We start from the raw sequence: 20,273 nt of genomic DNA, 5'->3' as shown, positions 1-20,273 counted from the left end.
GGGTATCCAGAGGTTCATAATGACATTTTGCCCTCTTTAGATTACATATATCTATCTTCACAAGAGATGGGTTAAGCATCTGTAGCATGTCACATTTGGCAAAGGAACATTTATCAAATTATTTACACATTTACATGGTTCATTCTAAGTGTCTGCAAACAGACATTTTGTGACTTTCATTAAGGCTAGATCTCTGTCCTCTTTATTGCAAAATATAAATCATGCAACATCTGTTTTTCAGTTTTTCAGGTGAGTGATTTCATGCTAATATCACTAGCGCACCATAATGTGCCAAAGAAAATAATATCCAATTGAGCTGCAACATAATGTAACATAAGGTTTCCGATATGTGTAATGTCTAGCTTGTGGGGAGCTGGCTAGAGCAGTGGAGTTAGATTTTGCCACACACAAAATTAGTTTCAGGAAATCATTAATCACCAGTTAGTAGTAGTGGAGCTTCAGTAATAACACATTAATTGAGATTTGTGCTTTAAATAAGGAGACTTTCGCCCCCCCCCCCCCCCCCTTTTTTTACATTTGTCTATTTAGCCTTATGTATGAAAGCCCTCGTCTGTTTTGTATTATGGGGAACATAGGACCCTTTCAGTTAATATCACACGTCAATGGTACAGGCTGTTAGGCTATGAATACATAAATATATTTTAATGCCTCTTGCTTTACCATAATGGAGTTTCGGTGGAGACAATGAATAGGCTACTTGATCTTGGGTCTTTACAGTGGGAGTATACGCTGTAGTAGGCCTATGCATTGGAGAAATGGCTGCATCCAATTACAATAATCAGGAGGCATTTCAGGGCATGCCACTACACACCACACATTTTACAAATTGTATCTAATTATTTAAGATAAATGCATACTTTTTTTATGAAATGGAAAGTTATTACATATATTTGTACAGAAGCTAATTTATTTTGGGGTATAATGATTTCATTCAGAGCAACAATACAGCACTGCAGAGTGACGCGGCTATGTGACATTAGAGGGGGTTGTACTCAGAGATGGTTCAGCTTCTACTAGAGAGTTGTCGCCACCTAGCAGTCCTCTGTGGTTTGGGAATGAGAATTGAGGGATGTGGTATTTCAGAATGAAATCAGTGATGTGAACACTGCTGAACAGTGGGGATGGGAAGATAGCTTTTTCTTGCCATCGTCAATACATCACATCTTTTGTCACTTCGCACACAAGCCCATTTATTTTCAAGCAATAATTTGTCACGGGCAGTTTATCATGGTAGATTGTAACCGTGGTTCAACCTAATTGCAGTAGTTTAGCCAGCCCTTACCTTCACAGGCCGAATAATACTATAAGGAGGCAACAACAGCAGAGGTGCCCAAGTAGACCCACATGGATTATTTGGATCATTTTTAGCTAGCACCTCAGAGTAATAGGCAAATCAATAACGTTGGGCTTTTCCAGCAAATTATTCTAGCTACCAAACAATGTTGCCCGTTCATAGCTAGCTAGCTACTTTGTAACAACCCAATGAGCATAATGTGTGTAGTGCTAGCAAAATTATTCTGAGACCATTACGGTACATTTGGCAACTGTTGTTTGTTGGCTAAAAAAGTAATCGACACATTCTGCGTTGTGCGTAGAACCACAAAAGCCAACTCGCGAGACTGGGTCGCTGGTGAGCAGCAAACACCATCTGATTGAGAGAGAGAGAGAACATGGAATAAACATGGCACACAATATAAGTTTTTTTGAAGGTAATGTGTGACTATTTTACCTAGCTAATTGTGAAGGCAAGACGGCAATGTTTGTTAGCGATCGCATTCCTAGGTAGTTCAATGAGACGTCAGATACAGAGCGCGTGCCTCATTTGGTTTCAATCATGTTCGGAGAGAGCTAGCAACTAGCTAGCGACCTAAAGTTAGCTATTCCGTGCAGAGCTAGCTAGCTACATTTATTCACATAACTTACATCTGTAGCTACATTGTTCACCGTGAATGGACATTTCAGAAACAAAACGACCTAATAGGCACGATTAAAATGAATTATCAGAGTCACGTTGCTTTACTGAACGCCGTCTATAGTTATGCTAGCTACTAAACTAGCTAGCAACTATTATTGGCGATGTCAGCTATCTAATTTGCCAGTGAATGCCTGACTAGCTTGCTATCTTAGTTAGCTAGCTAGAAGCTTTCAGACTACCTACAAGCTAAGCTAGCTTACTAGCTAGCCTCAAATGTCGTAGGAAATGGGACACGGTTTTACGGACATAAGTTTGCGCAGTATTTTACAGGAGTAATTGGTTTACATCAATTAGCTTGCTGTGCCATGCGGTAAAGTTGTACTTGTGGACGTAGGTACTGAATGTACTGTAGATAATGGTCAAGATTGAACAGCCAGACAGCAAGGCCTAGCTAGCTAGCTAACGTTAGCTACCTATACATAATTGTTGACAGGCCTTCATGTCAGCTATACTTTTACATGTCCTTTTTGTCTTTCATAGGAAAATATTTTCAACAGTGGATCAACTTAACGTTATTTGTTGGCTAGCAATCAAGTTAGTTATAAACAATACATTATTTCTGCTTTTCAAGGTCTTAAAACTCAGAGCAGGGTTGACAGTTTCCATTTCAGACAGACAGCGCATAACAAAGTAGCTAGTCTGATGAAGGTATTAATGTAAATAGCCAGCAACCCAAGAAGGACAAAGCATACGCGTTATATAAGATGCATGCTTCTGCATTGTATAGATGCACACTCATATCAAAGTGCTAACTAGCTCAAAAACAAGAAGGGACCACTTCTGTAAGCACCATGCCAGTGTGGAATGTGGTGTCTCAAATTCAGTGTGTTGGGGGTGGGGGAGTTGAGACTATAGGTATAGCTAAAGTATATCATCTGCACATAACTCCTAACAAGACTAACACTTTTTATATATTTTGTTGTTAACACTCGTAGTCATGACCAATTAAGTAATAGGCCTAAGTTATTCATTGCCTGTGCCACAGACTGTGGAGCAAGGAAGTAGTTAATGAGGACAGTATGCAACCCAAAGGCATATTGATAAAGGCAACCCCTGGAAAAACTTTGTTTATTCCTTCTTTCTATACTAAATTACTAGCTTTATAGACTACATCATGTGAGAGGGGCCAGTACATTGAGACATTCATCTGACAGAACACTCACCATGGCAATCTTCTTCAATTATAAATAACTGTAAGTGCCTACAGTGGGTCAGCTAAGTGGGAAATATCTTGCTGTACCTAGCATAGACTGGTTTGGGCTGTCTTGTGGCAGTCCGTCTGGCAACAGTGCCCACAGTGTTGAGACAGGAACAAAGCTGCAGTGACTGTGTCAGTGAGCCATGGATTTGAACCACAGAGCCAGACTCAAAGCTCTCTTTCAACTGCTCTGCCTATTACTGACCAGCCTCATTGATTTAGCCTGCTGATGGTGTTATGAAGAAGGTGGGCTAATACATGTAGGGTGGAAGCCTTGTTTTCAAAACACTGTAAGGAAAGCCTACAGTGTTATGAAATCAAATCATAGCTAGTAGGGTGGAAAGGGAAGGAGCTCAGTGGTCAAGCCATGACCTAGTTATCTAGGCTACAGTTGGTGTACTAAGATCCTGTGTACATACATTTCTAACTAATGTTAGCCTATACACTTACAGCGACAGAGTTTTTGACAGTAAAATATAGTCCCTCTGGCTAACTGCCACATCCCTAGCTTCACTGCGTATCCTGCTGCCGTGCCACATAGTATTTATTGGAAAACATTTTAAGTGCCTCCTCGAAATGGTTTCCTACAGCGGTAAAATGTCTATCCTCATCCTCACACATTGATATGGAGAGGCCTACGATTATGTGATTGCACAAAGGACAGGGTGTCAACACCGAAAACAAAACACAGCTACTCAAAGCGTCATGCATATAACTTTTTGTGAAATACCGCCATCCCAAAACTGTTTTTGTAGTCTCTAAACCAGCTATTGTGATTGTCGTGAGATATTACGACTCCACCGTGTGTCTCATTTCCGAGCAGCATAGTGCTACGCCTCTAAGACTGTTACACATTTATGATGAGCGTCACCATCGGAAATGAGTTTTGTCGTTCACAGAGAGGGGGAGCAGCTCCTTGGCAAACACCTGCTCTGTTGTCAGCTGCCGATGTGTCTCCTCTGCTTACAGTTTTATCGCAGACGTGATTTAAGCTTTATTCATCAAAGAACATCAAAGGGGTATTCAGTTATTTCTTTGTTGACAACATTACTTTAGGTTGAGGCTAATTGACTTAATCTTAACATCAGATTCATTATCTAGTTAGGTTTTAGGATTACTCATGAATCAAAGTTCTCTTTGATGATTTGAATGATGCATATGGTGCTAATACAAGTAGTGTTGAAATGATTAGTGAAACTCCTGGAAGTACACATAATCATTTCAACTGATGCCCTCATTTGGTGTCGTATTACTGAACTCATGCAAGTTGTGGTTTATTACATTCAAGCTCTGGATAGATCAGAGGCCAGGCGAGATGGAGGGTACAAGCAGAACTGGAGCTTTTCTCTTTCTGATGGCAGTGAAGAGGAGAGGAGACATGAGTAAGCACTTCTCCTCTGGACCTCATTTCTGCACTCAGCATCTTTGCACTGCATCAATATATCACCCTGCCACCATCCGTATCCACCAGACAGACAGACCCCATGATTCTGTCTGTTCTGTTTATTAGTATTCCCACCTGAGAGCCTGCCTGCCACCAGCTTAATATACAGACACACGGGCACACGCACTGTCCGCATGCAGAGTCTTTGTGTTGTAATAGAAGTGTGTAGACTGTAGAAGTGTTATACACTAGGGATACAAACTGACAGTGATGTTACTGTAAAACTACATGTATCACAGAATCATGCTGTTACATATTACATTATTTTTGTAATTCAATCATATATGTAATCCAATAACTGAAGGAAGTACCCAATATGTTTATCCAATAGTTTGGTCTATGTGGGCATTATCTAACCACCCCTTTCTCTTCTTTTTTCCTAAGCTGCACATCGGTGGTGACCACGAAGGAGATGGATGGACAGCAGCACTCCTCCCCAGAAGGGCAGAAGGTACTGTAGGCTACCTCCCTCACTAAGCAAAGCCCTATCTTGTCCCCCCTCCACAATACTCACATTTATGGCATTGTTGCTCGCAGCAGGCAACAGGCTTTCTGCTCTGTCCTGTTGGTACTCTCTGCCTTTGTCTCATCTCTCTCCCTTTATATATGTCCTTAACCTTTTCTGCCCATTTCCTTTCTTTCTTTGTCCATCACTTTCTGGCTCTCTTTCTCTCTCACTTTCTGCCAAATCTTGTATGGCAAAGCCATCCAGAGGTCTCCAGCTTTTTACCAACTAAATGTTTTGTGCTGCTGCTGGTGAAAAGTTAATGTTGTGACATTTGATGCTTACTGCACTGAGTTATTATACACAACATTTAATCTGATTAACTTCATTGTGAATGTGATACTATTTTAGGGTATTATTACTAAATCTTCAAACATGTTTCTCTTGTCTCAACTGAACAATGAACAAGAACATCAGCTCAGTGCTGTTTTTGCCATAACTCTACACGGTTGTATCCATTTTTTATGCAGCATCACTCAGACATAATATTGTATGCTCTCAGCAGAAATGCTCTGCATCATATGTCATCAGATCCTCTTTGTTAATTCTCTTCTTTGTTGTCTCTCTCCACCAGTCCCCCGCTCTTAGGCACTTCTCTTCTGCGGATCCCCTGAAAACATACGAAAACAGGCCAAATACAAATAATCACATAAGGGCTCTAAACAAACCAGGAACTGGCAAGAGGCTAAGGTATGGCACAACATTTTTGGAAGTATCTCTCCTGCCCAAGTTGAAACGTTTTGATGACAATGGCAAATATTATAATGAACCAATGTTCAACTTGTGTTCAGTGAAACCCGGCTGATGTTGTTTCTCTGCTTCCCTCTCTAGTGAAATCCCATACGCGGAAGCAACGACGTCACCAATGCCGAACAGAACAGACTATTTAATCGTCAGCCCAACACCACCTCAAGGGGTCGTTCTACAGGGGAGACACTTTCAGCACACCCACCATGTTCCTGCTGCAATGAGGAAACCTGTCCAAAGGTATGACCCTCACTGAAGACACACTGTAGTCATACTGCATAACATAGCATTGAAAGTGACTATGGTTTTGTATGTCAGAATGCTTGATTTCTCCAAGTTGCCAGGTAGGGCTGGATCTCTAGTCGATCGAAGAGAGAACATGTTACTCTCCCTTTATGTAGGGGTCTGATAAATTCCGTTTGGCTAATTGCCATCAAGTCGGAAGTGCAACCCATTTAATCATGGATCATCACAATTATTGTGTTAGACTTGATTGTATTGGTAGACAATACTTACTCTCTCCATTTCCCTTTCTTAAGCAACCTTGACTTAAAGGAAAGGTAAGCCATTGCACCCAGTGGATTGTGCCGCAACCCCTCGTAGTGATCTGCATGGTCTGATAACTTTGTCCTGTTCAAACTTTGCATTTCATATCATGTAGTCAAAGCAGTAGTGCCTGTGCCCATGTGTGTTTATACTTGTTAGCTAACTTAGTACCTTGCTCAGCCTGCATCCACCCACCTTTGGTCTGGATCTGTAGGGCACTGGCTGAAGTCTGTTTGTATGGAATATCCCATGTCATGTGTTTCATCATATCCTTACTCCATTGTGAAATAGCTTCATTAGCATTAACCCCTCCTACCCATCATATTGCATATTTTGCTAATCTCCAATGATCCACTGCTGATTTGAGTTGTTCACCTCATGACAAATTGACAAAAAAAAGGCTTTATTTTCAATCTAGATATACAGTGCATTTGGAAAGTATTCGGACCTCTTGACTTTTTCCTTATTTTGTTACGTTACAGCATTATTCTAAAATTGATTAAATTGTTTTTTCCCCTCATCAATCTACATACAAAACCCCATAATGACAAAGCGAAAACGGGTTTTTTGAAAATTTTGCTAAAAAAAATAAAAACATTTACATTTACGTCATTTAGCAGACGCTCTTATCCAGAGCGACTTACAAATTGGTGCAGTCACCTTATAGCCAGTGGGATAACCACTTTACACATATTTATTTTTTTAAACCTTATTTACATACGTATTCAGACCCTTTGCTATGAGACTCGAAATTGAGCTCAGGTGCATCCTGTTTCCATTGATCATCCTTGAGTTTCTACAACTTCATTGGAGTCCACCTGTGGTAAATTCAATTGATTGGACATGATTTGGAAAGGCACACACCTGTCTAAAGTACCAGTCAAAAGTTTGGACACACTCAGTCATTCAAGGGTTTTTCTTTATTTTTGCTATTTTCTACATTGTAGAATAATAGTGAAGACATCAAAACTATGAAATAACACATATGGAATCATGTAGTAACCAAAAAAGTGTTAAAGAAATCAAAATATATTTTAGATTCTTCAAAGTAGCCACCCTTTACCTTGATGACAGCTTTGCACACACTTGGCATATAAGGTCCCACAGTTGACAGTGCATGTCAGAGCAAAAACCAAGCCATGAGGTCGAAGGAATTGTCCGTAGAGCTCCGAGACAGGATTGTGTCGAGGAAGAGATCTGGGGGAAGGGTACCAAAACATTTCTGCAGCTTTGTTAAATGGAAGAAGTTTAGAACCACCAAGATTCTTCCTAGAGCTGGCTGCCCGGCCAAACTGAGCAATCGGGAAAGAAGGACCTTGGTCAAGGAGGTGACCAAGAACCCGGAGGTCACTCTGACAGAGCTCCTGAGTTCCTCTGTGGAGATGGGAGAACCTTCCAGAAGGACAACCATCTCTGCAGCACTCCACCAATCAGGCCTTTATGTTAGAGTGGCCAGACGGAAGCCAATCCTCAGTAAAAGGCACATGACAGCCCGCTTGGAGTTTGCCAAAAGGCACCTAAAGGACTCTGACCATGAGAAACAAGATTCTCTGGACTGATGAAACCAAGATTGAACTCTTTGGCCGGAATGCCAAACGTCACGTCTGGAGGAAACCTAGCACCATCCCTACGGTAAAGCATGGTGGTGGCAGCATCATGCTATGGGGATGTTTTTCAGCGGCAGGGACTGGGAGACTAGTCAGGATCGAGGGAAAGATGAACGGAGCAAAGGACAGAGATCCTTGATGAAAACCTGCCCCAGAACGCTCAGGACCTCAGATTGGGGCGATGGTTCACCTTCCAACAGGACAACGATCCTAAGCACACAGCCAAGACAACGTAGGAGTGGCTTCGGGACAAGTCTCTGAATGTCCTTGAGTGGCCCAGCCAGAGCACGGACTTGAACCCAATCAAACATCTCTGGAGAGACCTGAAAATAGCTGTGCAGCGACGATACCCATCCATCCTGACAGAGCTTGAGAGAATCTGCAGAGAAGAATTGGAGAAACTCCCCAAATACAGGTGTGCCAAGCTTGTAGCGTCATGTGTTCCTCTGTAGTTCAGCTGGTAGAGCACGGCGCTTGTAACGCCAAGGTAGTGGGTTCGTTCCCCGGGACCACCCATACACAAAAATTTTTTATGCACGCATGACTGTAAGTCGCTTTGGATAAAAGCGTCTGCTAAATGGCATATTATATATTATTATATACCCAAGAAGACTCAAGGCTGTAATCGCTGCCAAAGGTGCTTCAACAAAGTACTGAGTAAAGGGTCTGAATACTTATGTAAATGTGATATTTCAGTTTTTTGTTTGTAATATATTAGCAAAAATTTATAAAAACCTGTTTTTGCTTTGTCATTATGGGGTATTGTATTTGGATTGATGAAGGGGGAAAAAACTATTTAATCCATTTTAGAATAAGGCTGTAATGTAACAAAATGTGGAAAAGGGGAAGGGGTCTGAATACTTCCCGAATGCACTGTATGTCTGTGCTTCTGACCAAACTGTGGCATTTGTCCCTCAGAAAAGAGTACAGCACCACGCAGCAGCAGATCCAACCAGTAGAAGTAGAGAGCATCATTCTCACCTGTCCAGAGAGCCCAGGTAAGACAAGACACTCTGCCCTTACATTCACTGTACTTCAGGGTTTCCGTTATGAAAATGTGGTGTCGGACATTTGACTAAGCACTAAGCTACCTGCCACCCCAATCATGTAGTAACCCAAAAAAGCATTCCAGGTGAAGCTGTTTGAGAGAATGCCAAGAGTGTGCAAAGCTGTCATCAAGGCAAAGGGTGGCTATTTGAAGAATCTCAAATTTAAAATATATTTTGATTTGTTTAACACTTTTTTGGTTACTACATGATTCCATATGTGTTATTTCATAGTTTGGATGTCTTCACTATTTTTCTACAATGTAGAAAATAGTAAAAATAAAGACAAACCCTTGAATGAGTAGGTGTTCTAAAAATGTTAACCGGTAGTGTATATGTTTTCAAAATGCGAACTGCCTACAGCTCATTGCAAAGTGTTGTGTGATGCGCTGATGAAGCCTGCCTTCCATTGCCTATGCATTTGAATGGCGAATGGGAAGCGTGCTTCAATTACCAGTTGAGAAATAAAAATAGTAGCTCTATTTAATCGTGGCCCAAAAACTATTTTTAATACATGATAAGATACATAACGAATATACACACACACACAAATGTAATTCCACAAAATTATGCAAATTAACCCATAGACTGATAAGCATGACCGGTCAAATTTATTTACATCAACTGGCATTTCCATTAATGAATAGGCTAAAAAGCATTATTTCGCAATGGGGTGTTGTTGTTCTTTCCTGGACAAGTTTATCAGCTTTTCTATTTTTTTAACGGCCAGAAAGCCGGCTATTACCGACTAACGGAAACCCTGCTGTACTTGTATATCCTTATATATAATAGCAGGGCCTAAAGTGGCCGCTTACATCATGATTTTCTCTACAAATGTTTGTGATAAAAATGTGAAAAGCATGTCAAGCAGTCAAGTTTCTATGTGAGGATTGCCAGAACAATCTGAGATACCCAAACCATACTGGCATTGAATCACCCAGCATGATTTTATATGTGGACGCAGTGTACTACTAAGATGGCGTGGGTAATGCTGCTCTCGGGTTGTGATGTGGGGCTGGGACGGTAAGCAATGGAGGGAATAGTAGACAATGTCTGCAGTCTCAATCCGAGGCAGTGAAAGTGGTTTTATAGGTGGACACAGTGTACTGTACTAAGATGGCGTGGGTAAATGCTAGTATCAGGATGTAATGTGGGACTTGGTGGTAGAGGGAATAGTGGAAGGTGTCTGGATGTGGCTGTGCAGCCTCAGTCTCTGGCAGTGAAGGCTGTGGTGTCTACGGGGCAGCAGATCTGGGCTGAGCCTCCTGCCTGTGTCTGTCAGAGTGGGATTGCAGCAGGCCTCGCAGATTAATCCGCCCTCGAAGCTCCTCTGAGAGGACGGAGTGCGAGAGCGAGAGAGTTCCTGGCTGTCACAAATGAGCATGGGGAGGAAAGCAACACACACAGACAGACAGGCCAATAAAGCACACTGTGGCATGATGATGATCACATGTGGTGCAGCAAGGTGACCTTGGAACACTGCACCCGTGTGAAACTTTTCCCCAGGGCCAATTTTTCCACTCTGGCTATTTTTTGTTTGTGTTGAAGATAAGGCTGGTTCTCAACCAGTTGTTACTGCATACGGTATATGACAGATACGTCATATTTCCTTTCCGTGTTGTCTTTTGTTTCCTTTTTAGCCAACGACAACTTGAACATCAAACGGCGTGTCCAGCAGCACAGTCGGAGACCCTCGCTGGAGGGCTGTTGTAGCTTTCCCTCGCAGGTTCAGACAGAGGAGGTAAGAGCAGTAGCCTATACACTTACTTTGTCATCTGGGCCCATATTAATAAAGAGTCTCGGGAGTAGGAGTGCTGATCTAGGATCATTTTTTCTTTTATATCTTAATGTTTTTGTTAATATGGACTGGGGGGGGGGCTGATCCTAGGTCAGCACTCCTATTCTGAGACGTTTATGTATACGCCAGGCCCTGAATGTCAAAAAGGACCTGTGCCTGCTTAGTAAGTGCATGTCTCTGGGGACATCTAGAGTTGACTGTTCAGTGTTTATCATGCAGCCTTTTCTATATGAGAGGACTCTGACCCTGCTGGACTGGAGTGCCAGCTACTCCCCTCTGGGCCTTTCTCTCAGGCCTTGCTAGTCAATTATCAAACCATCCAGCCTGCTCCTTCCTGTCTGAATCATACCTTTAGTGTTGGGCCTAGAACCAGAGATTAATAAATAACTGACTAGAAAGAAGCATGTTGTTTATCATTTCCACTTCAGCTGGCCATTTCAACCAAAAAGAGCAGACTGGTTTTATGATGATACCCCTGACAGATAGTGTTGAGAAGAAAATATAAATATTTTAATGGAAATGTACCTGCTGCTGAAATTAAATTGTCTCTCTTTTCCCAGACCCTCCATCCAAACCTAGTGTGCGGGAAGTGTAGCAAATCCAGTGACAACAGCACCATGTGTGAACACTGTGGGAACCCCTTGGCGTCGGAGGCCCCCCACCTCCACCACCCCCCTGCAGCCCAGCCTTCGTCCCCCACGCCCAGACCCCCCATCCGACCCCACCCCCATACCCACCAGCACCCATCCCCAGGAGCAAACAGTCTACAGCTGAGGAAGAACAGCTTCTACGGTTCGTCCTCGTCCATGAGGGCGCCGCCGCTGCGCGTGGACACTGTGATGAACCCGCCCATCCCGGTACGCATTACCACCCGGGCCGGCCTGCTACTGCCACACAACGGGAGACCCGTGGTGGCGGGGCTGGTGGGGAGCTGCTGCGCCGGGAAAGTCGCCGCCAACAAAGGCAGGAGGACGGCGGCCGCCAAGCAACACAAGATCAACGACCCCAGTAAGTCCACTGACCCATCCCGGCCTGCTAAGTACTCACTCCTCACATCTCTACAGTGGTTAGTCTCAGGGTTTACTGCAGGGCTTTGCATTGTGTGAGGTAGTGCAGAAAGTATTCATTTCAACTGGCAGTACAGAATGTTCTTGCTAATAAACCACACACCTCAAAACCACTAGCACCTGTCTGTACATCTTACCTCTCTCACACAAGGTCACATCTGTTTGCAAACAAAGGCCACTTTTCAAAATATAAATCTCCTCTTCTTGAAATAATACATTCAACTATGGTGGAGTGAGTGACTCATTCTCAGTCATGAAATGATGTCTAATGTGTGCGTTCCAGTCGTGCTGTCCAGTGACGATGAGGAGGATGAAGCAGACAACGGCAGCACTGGTAGCGTCAACAGGCTGGACAGCGTCTCCCCGCTGCCCGCTGACTCTGCCCACTCCTCGCCAGCGCCCTCCGGAGGCAGGGTAGAGGCGGCAGTGAAGAGTAGCGCAGGAGGGGAGCAGGAGGAGATCACCTCCGACTTCTTCTCCGACGTCGACAGCAGAATTTCACTACCCAAAAGGAACCGTGTGAAAGATCAGGTATGTGCTGCTTCTTTTAAATACACTTAGTGTACAAAACATTAAGGACACCTGCTCTTTCCATGACATAGACTGACCAGGTGAAACCAGGTGAAAGCTATGATCCCTTGTTGTCACTTGTTAAAACCACTTCAATCAGTGTAGATGAAGGGGAGGAGACAGGTTGAAAAATGATTTCTAAGCCTTGAGACATGGATTGTGTGTGTGTGCCATTCAGAGGGTAAATGGGCAAGACAAAATATTTAAGTGCGTTTGAACGGGTATGGTAGTAGGTGCCAGGCACACCGGTTTGTTTCAAGAACTGCAACCTGCTGGGTTTTTCACGCTCAACAGTTTCCGGTGTGTATCAAGAATGGTCCACCACCCAAAGAAAGGTCATCCAGCCAACTTGACACAACTGTGGGAATCATTGGAGTCAACATGTGCCAGCATCCCTGTGGAAAGCTTTCGACACCTTGAAGAGTCCATGCCCCGACGAATTAAGGCTGTTCTTAGTGCGGAGAGGGGGGGGTGCAACTCAATATTATATATATCAAAGGTGTTCCTAATGTTTGGTATACTCGGTGTACAGTGCATTTGGAAAGTATTCAGACCCCTTGACTTTTTCCACATTTTGTTACGTTACAGATCAATTTTTTTCCTCATCAATCTACACACAATACCCAAGAATGACAGCAAAAACAGGCTTTTATCAATTTTAGCAAAATGTTTAAAAAATAACTTTAGAAAATTACGTATTTACATAAGACCCTTTGCTATGAGACTCGAATTTGAGGTCAGGTGCATCCTGTTTCAATTGATCATCCTTGATGTTTCTACAACTTGATTGGAGTCGACCTGTGGTAAATTAAATTGATTGGACATGATTTGGAAAGGCACACACCTGTCTATATAAGGTCCCACAGTTGACAGTGCATGTCAGAGCAGAAACCATGCATTGATGGTCCTCAATAACACAGTGGCCTCTATCATTCTTAAATGGAAGAAGTTTGGAACCACCAAGACTCTTCCTAGAGCTGGCCTCCTGGCCAAACTGAGCAATCGGGGGAGAAGGGCCTTAGTCAGGGAGGTGACCAAGAACCCGATGGTCACTCTGACAGAGCTCCAGAGTTCCACTGTGGAGATGTGATAACCTCCCAGAAGGACAACCATCTCTGCAGCTCTCTGTCAATCAGGCCATTATGGTAGACTGGCCGGACGGAAGCCACTCCTTAGTAAAAGGCACATGACAGCCCGCTTGGAGTTTGCCAAAAGGCACCTAAAGGACTTTCACATGAGAAACAAGATTATCTGGTCTGGTTGAAACCAAGATTGAACTCTTTGGCCTGAATGCCAAGCGTCATGTCTGGAGGAAACCTGGCACCATCCCTACTGTGAAGCATGGTGGTGGCAGCATCATGCTGTGGGGATGTTTTTCAGCGGCAGGGCCTGGGAGACTAGTTAGGATCGAGGGAAAGATGAACAGAGCAAAGTACAGAGATCCTTGATGAAAACCTGCTCCAGAGCGCTCTGGACTTCAGATTTGGGCGAAGGTTCACCTTCCAACAGGACAACGACCCTAAGCACACAGCCAAGACAACGCAGGAGTGACATCGGGACAAGTCTCTGAATGTCCTTGAGTGGCCCAGCCAGAGCCCGGACTTGAACCCGATCGAACATCTCTGGAGAGACCTGAAAATAGCTGTGCAGCGACGCTCCCCATCCAACCTGACAGAGCTTGAGAGGATCTGCAGAGAAGAATGGGAGAAACTCCCCAAATACAGGTGTGCCAAGCTTGTAACTTCATACCCAAGAAGACTCGAGGCTGTAATCGCTGCCAAAGGTGCTTCAACAAGGTACTGAGTAAAGGGTGTGAATACTTATGTTATTGTGTTTTTTTTTTTGTTTTTTTTTTTTTTGCTAAAAAAATCTAAAAACCTGTTTTTGCTTTGTCATTATGGGGTATTGTGTGTAGATTGATGAGGAGAGAAAATGATTTAATCAATTTTAGAATAAGGCTGTAACGTAGCAAAATGTGGAAAAAGTCAAGGGGTCTGAATACTTTCCGAATGCACAGTATATGTGCTGCAAGCGGCGTCAGTGTATAGGATGGCACTTGTGTGGATACGTAATGAAATGTTGTTGATTTTTCTGCAGTTCTCACAAATGTAAGCCACATTTTGTACACAGACCTGGCTATAGTGAGCCAGTCTTATAGTGAGCTGTTTTGGCACATTTCAGTCTGGATATATTGACTCCTGTCAAAATGTCCTTGAGAACTCAATGTTCCTGATCTGCTCTCTCAAGGTAACTTTGTGGGTTGTTTTGCTTGGCAGCAAATTATGTTACTGGGTATTTCTTTATTCACCAAGAGAGTTGTTTTTGGCAGCCATTGGGAGTGGGAGTAACAATTTTAAGTCTCCTAATTTACTTTTTTGCTTGTTCAGGATCGTTTTCCTTTGAGAAACATACCACTCCTGACATTTATCTTTCAAACTAATTAGGCAGCTGAATCTAAATGACCAGTTGAGGAAGAATCCAATGTTGTTGGCAAGGCAAGTACTGATTTAGAGGAATTAATGATATGAAGCAGCAGATTTCAAGGCTGACCGTGTGTTTTCAGTTTGGAAACCAAATACCTGACGACTCTACACCCAGGAAAAAACAGAAGAGCTCTCCCTACAAGTTAGACAGCATCATCCTGGACTGTAGGAGCGTGAGAGTAGGGACTCTTCGCAGGATGGTGACCAAACCTGTCATTGTAAGTACTCTGCTCCTATACTCTGTTCTCTCTCTGTACAGACACTGTCTGGCTTATCTAAAATATTTCCAAAAACAATAGCCTATAGCAATATGGTCAAAGCTGCAATTATTTATACTAATTGTCATACTGACAACTGTATCATTCAACCATCTTTGTCTTTCAGTTTACGGTCGATTACATTCAACTTGAAACTGAAGGTGAGCGACATAAGAACATCAAGTGTCTTAAGCATTTTTTCCTCTGCTCTCCAATGAAAAAATATTGTCTGCATTATACACACACTCTAGTACAGTATGAAGGGTGGCAAAATGCCAATACATTTCCCCAAATTCCCAAGTTTTCTAGAAATCGTGGGTGGAGGATTCTCAATTTCCTGCTTATTCCCTCATGTTTCAGGGAATCATCCAACCGGGATTTCTGGACAACCTGGGAATTGTGGAAACGTTACTGGAATTTTGCAAACCTAACAGTATGTTATAGTGCTTTGTATCCCAGGTCCTGAGGTCGATACTCTGGAGAAGGTGCGTCTGCATGCGTCGGGGCTGATCAGCTGTGAGTGGTGCAGCGTGAGGAAGCTGCCTGTACTCTTCTTCCAGACCACCCCCGAGGAATGTCTGCGGCTCCGCACCCAGCTCAAGATGACCCGCGACAAGGGAGGCCTGTGGTACGACTGTGCTGGCAACGGTGAGGACTGCAGACATTTTACATACAGATGGCAATCGAAAAGTGAAGCACCCTTGCCAGAATATGTTTGTTGTTTACAAAACTTGTCAACGTTGACTGTGTTTGGAGAAGCCTTTCTATGACATATCATTTTTTGCTAAATAAAGCAAGTCTGTGACCTCACGGTCAACAAAATGTCAAATCTTATTGCTCTCCCTACTCACCTCAGACTCTGACGAAAAGTACATTGTGCTGATCTTTGAGAACGGGCTGTCGATGCACGAGCAGATGATTCTAGAGGAGATTCTACAGGAGATCGGCCGAGCCAACAACCTCAACGAGTTCCCCACCAAACTGCCGTTTGATGAGGCTAACATCAGATTGGTCAACTACAACAAAGCAACAAAAGAAAAGGTGGGCTTTCTCTACATGGAAGATTAGCATCTTGGAGCCTTTTGAGACTAGCTAACAAAAGATGTGTTGCTGGTGTTGCCTTTGTTCTGCAAGTTTTCAACAAACTGTCTCTTTTAAACAAACCTTTGACCAAGATATTTTGGTTTCATCACTTTCTTGTAGGTAATTCATAATGGCAGTAAAGCCAACAACACACCGGCACCAACAGTGCAGACTCGCATGGCCACACGGCAGCAGACCAGCACGTTCTTCGATGATGAAGACGATGACATGGCCGAGCACCAACCCACCTTCACTGGACCAATCGTAAAGTATGAGGGTTATCTATCTCCTACTCCTGGGTCATGTTCATTAGGCACCAAACGGAAGAAAATGGACTGAAACAGGAAGGGGCTATCTGAACTTGTCCAATAAGAAACCGTTTCGGTGTGCCCTAATGAATACAACCCTGTCCTCTTAAGTATCATTCTAAAGTTTTTGTTCCAAATGATAATCATTGGATGGTTGTGTTGTAGGTTGATGGTGTACCCCCCTCCTCCAGCCAAAGGGGGCATATCGGTCACTAACGAAGACCTCCACTGCCTTAATGATGGAGAATTCCTAAACGACGTCATCATAGACTTTTACTTAAAGTTGGTGGCATTTGCTTTCCATTGTATATTTTCCATTGTTTTTCAAGTCACATTCTAGGTTTGATATTGTAGAAACACAAAATGCTTGCTTTTGTAGTATACTGGGAATTTTGCCGACCTTACGAGGATAGTGGATTAACTGTCTTTCTATGTGTGCATCTTCCCTTAGATATTTAGTTTTGGAGAAGTTGAAAAAAGAAGACGCACAAAGGAGTCACGTGTTCAGCTCCTTCTTTTACAAGAGGCTCAACCAAAGAGAGAGGAGAAACGTCCCAGACACGACTAACCTAACGTGAGTCTCCTCTGCCCGGAGAGGCCCAACAGCCCCCCAGATCTATTTGGGCTGTTTTGTCAACTCATTTGATCATTATCACACCTAACATTGTTTGAATTGTCAAGACAGCACAAACTGATGTGGGACCAGGCAAGGGCAACACATTTCAGACAGAATTCAGTAATGCAGCTAAAACCATGTCTCTTGTTTGCTGGTTGTCAGGATCCAGAAGAGGAAGCACAACAGGGTGAAGACGTGGAGCCGACATGTAGACCTGTTCCAGAAGGACTTCATCTTTGTTCCCATTAACGAGTCGTGAGTGCTGCTAAATACCCCTGGCTGCATCCCAAATTACACCCTATTCCCTATGTAGTGCACTATATTTGACCAGAGCCTGACTATATAGGGAAGGGAAAGGGGATACCTAGTCAGTTGCACAACTGAATGCATTCAACCGAAACGGATCAGAGAGGTGCGGGGGGCTGCCTTAATCGACGTCCACGTCATCGGTGACCAGGGAGCAGTTGTTGTGGGGGTTAACTGCCTTGCTCAAGGGCAGAACGGCAGATTTTTCGGTTATTAACCTCTAGGCTACCTGCCATTTGGGATGTGAATGTCTACATGGAAATTAATTTAACGCTTTCTTGTCTCAAGTGCAATGGTAAAGGTGAACAGACTGATACAAAATAATAGACAAAGATGGTAGACCTAACTGTCTCTCTTAACCAAACCCATTGCTGTATGTGTTTCAGAGCCCACTGGTACTTGGCAGTGATCTGCTTCCCAGGCCTTCAGGGCCCACAGTTGGTGCCCAACCCACTCTACCAGGCCCCGGAGCCAGCACCAGGGCCAACACAGGCAGCTCCCCAGGACAGCCCACCTGACCACTGCCGGCCCCTGTCTCCAGAGCCAGACCACTGTGAGCCTCTGTCCCCACACAGAGAGGAACCCGTGGCCCCCTCAGAGAAGCTGTCCCTCAGTGCCACCGAGGCCTCCTCTGGGGGACACTCCCACAGCGAGCAGCCAAAGGGGATGTCAACCTGTCCCAATGGGGGCCAAGAGCCTCCCAAGACCTTTGGAGCCAGGGTGAATGGACAGGTCAACGCCCAGCCACAGTACACAGGTAAGCCACAGGCAGACGTCACAACTTGCAAGTGGCATTTCATTGCACTTTGTACACTAAGTTGTATCCTGTGCATATGGCAAATAATCTTTGATTGCGATTTCTTGGAAGCTGTGTGGAAACTGATGGAAGATGAGTCTGTGATATCATTGGCCTTTTAATCATGTTTTGCAGATGGCTTGCACAGAATCAGCGTGTGTTATGGATCAGCTGGAGGCAATAGTGATGACACCCATACCTTTTCTGATGATCAAAGCTCCTGCCAGGTAACGGTGGAATGTGCTACTCTGTTTGGAGACATTTCCCAGGAAGTTAAATTAATGTTATTTGTCACTTTGTTGTTCCTTTTGTTTAGGATGAGTGCAGTGAGGATGGTGTACTTGCTGAGGACCCGGTTACCCCTGAGAGCTCGGAGTGTACCTCCAAACCCACCATCTGTAAACAGTGAGTAGGAGAGGAAGTTCTACTTGTGCCAGTAGATGGCGATATTGCTCTCCTGACACCTTTGTGGCTAGTGTGATTTGAGGTGATTGTCCATTCAGATTTACCTCAGAATCACAATGTTTTAGGTATTTGCTGAGTGATTTGCTTGTTTTCTCAGGCCTTGCATTCTCATCATGGACTCGTTACGTGGCCCTGCCAGATCGTCAGTAGTTAAAACATTACGAGAGTAAGTCAATATTTTCATACTGTACTGTATATTTACTTCGCCTAATTTGTACTTTATCTGAGTGTTACATGCATTGGCGCGCCAAAGCAAACCTTCCCAAGCCATTTATATTTTGTTTTTTTGTGTGTGATTTGCATGTGTGTAACTGCAGGTACCTGGAGGTGGAGTGGGAGGTGAGGAAAGGAAGTCAGAGGAGTTTTGGGAAGGACCAGATGAAAGGCTCCAATCCGCGTGTGCCTCAACAAGATAACTTCAGCGACTGTGGAGTCTACGTCCTGCAGTATGTGGAGAGCTTCTTCGAGGTGAGAGCATAGGCTGAAGGCGACGCGGCTCTGTTCAAAAGTAGTGCACTATATAGGGAATAGGGTGTGATTTAGGATGTGCAAGGCCAGAAGTACAACCAGTGCAGTGTATACTATAACAGATACCTGGGGCCATGTAATGGGATGTGGTCCATTTTAATTTTCTATTGGTTGTATTTTTAGATTGCCAATGTTTACTGAATTGATTTACTGTAACAACTACTGATAGCAGACTGCTAACCAGAAGTGAATCCCAAATACGAATACCAGCTACTGTTGTTAATCAATAAAGCAATCGCACCAAACCAGGGCATTATAGACTATTGATTTTGAAGCTCATTTTCTACCTTACAACACTCCAAAAATAGATAGGCCATTGCTTAGGAGTGAATCCATAATAATGATGTTTTTCCGCCCTCCACTCAGAATCCGATTGCCAGCTTTCATCTCCCCGTGAACCTGGCGGAATGGTTCCTGCAGCAACGGATGAAGACGAAACGCGAGGAGATCAAGGAGCTCATTCGAAAGATCCAATCCCAACAGAAGAAGGAGGCAGGCCAGGGCTCAGCCAAAGGCTCTCCTGGAGAACAGGAGGTGGGAGGAGAGGATACAGATGAAGGTGTAGAGATAGAGATTCAGAACCTGCCCGTCAGCCCCTGAGGTGCACTGTCTGGTCCAAAACTGCTACCTACCTACTCTCTTTTACTTTGACATGGTAGTCCTATCTATCGGGTGGGGCTCTCGCTGCCTGGCCAAGCCTGGAGGTTGGTCCATCTGCCTGCCCCGGCCTGATTGTATGCTGCTGGATTACCCCCCCCCCCTTCCATTATTTCGTAACTGTCCTATTCCTTCCATTTACAACAAAACAGAAAACATTTTACATTTCTATTGAATAAAACATGTACATATGCTGGACGTTTTTGCTGCCTTTGAGATTCTGTTTTTGATGCCGCGCTACACATGGAAG

General features: G+C 43.8%; 1 protein-coding gene across 4 annotated transcripts; it reads left to right on the top strand.

The window, feature by feature from the left end:
* The first annotated feature begins 1,475 nt into the window (after positions 1–1,475).
* On the top strand, positions 1,476–20,221 carry LOC311106865 (sentrin-specific protease 6-like). Of its 4 annotated transcripts, XM_084149249.1 has the most exons (24): positions 1,476–1,730; positions 4,483–4,576; positions 5,023–5,089; positions 5,718–5,833; positions 5,975–6,130; positions 6,430–6,450; positions 8,962–9,041; positions 10,730–10,830; positions 11,448–11,895; positions 12,238–12,485; positions 15,088–15,225; positions 15,392–15,425; positions 15,724–15,912; positions 16,121–16,305; positions 16,468–16,616; positions 16,821–16,937; positions 17,107–17,229; positions 17,434–17,526; positions 17,964–18,334; positions 18,509–18,600; positions 18,690–18,778; positions 18,936–19,004; positions 19,156–19,306; positions 19,733–20,221. In XM_084149249.1, the coding sequence occupies exons 1-24, from the start codon at positions 1,703–1,705 to the stop codon at positions 19,964–19,966; spliced, it is 3,393 nt and encodes a 1,130-aa protein (XP_084005375.1). In that variant the 5' UTR covers positions 1,476–1,702; the 3' UTR covers positions 19,967–20,221. The 4 variants fall into 4 exon arrangements, with proteins under 4 accessions (XP_084005375.1, XP_084005376.1, XP_084005378.1 ...); XM_084149250.1 differs by lacking the exon at positions 6,430–6,450 and having other exon boundaries at positions 15,709–15,912; XM_084149252.1 differs by lacking the exons at positions 4,483–4,576; positions 6,430–6,450 and having other exon boundaries at positions 1,477–1,730.
* Positions 20,222–20,273: the final 52 nt, after the last annotated feature.

The sequence above is a fragment of the Coregonus lavaretus genome, assembly GCF_964263955.1.
Source record: "Coregonus lavaretus genome assembly, chromosome: 31".
Lineage (NCBI taxonomy): Eukaryota > Metazoa > Chordata > Actinopteri > Salmoniformes > Salmonidae > Coregonus > Coregonus lavaretus.
The sequence above is the reverse complement of the archived record's forward strand: the minus strand, read 5'-3'. Positions and strand labels throughout refer to the sequence as shown.

Bases quoted from the DNA above. Each gene is read 5' to 3' on its own strand.
- LOC311106865 (XM_084149249.1), top strand. From the start codon at position 1,703: ATGGCACACAATATAAGTTTTTTTGAAG. The intron at 9,042-10,729 runs GTAAGACAAGAC...TTTCCTTTTTAG, and splicing joins CACCTGTCCAGAGAGCCCAG to CCAACGACAACTTGAACATC. The intron at 10,831-11,447 runs GTAAGAGCAGTA...CTCTTTTCCCAG, and splicing joins CGCAGGTTCAGACAGAGGAG to ACCCTCCATCCAAACCTAGT.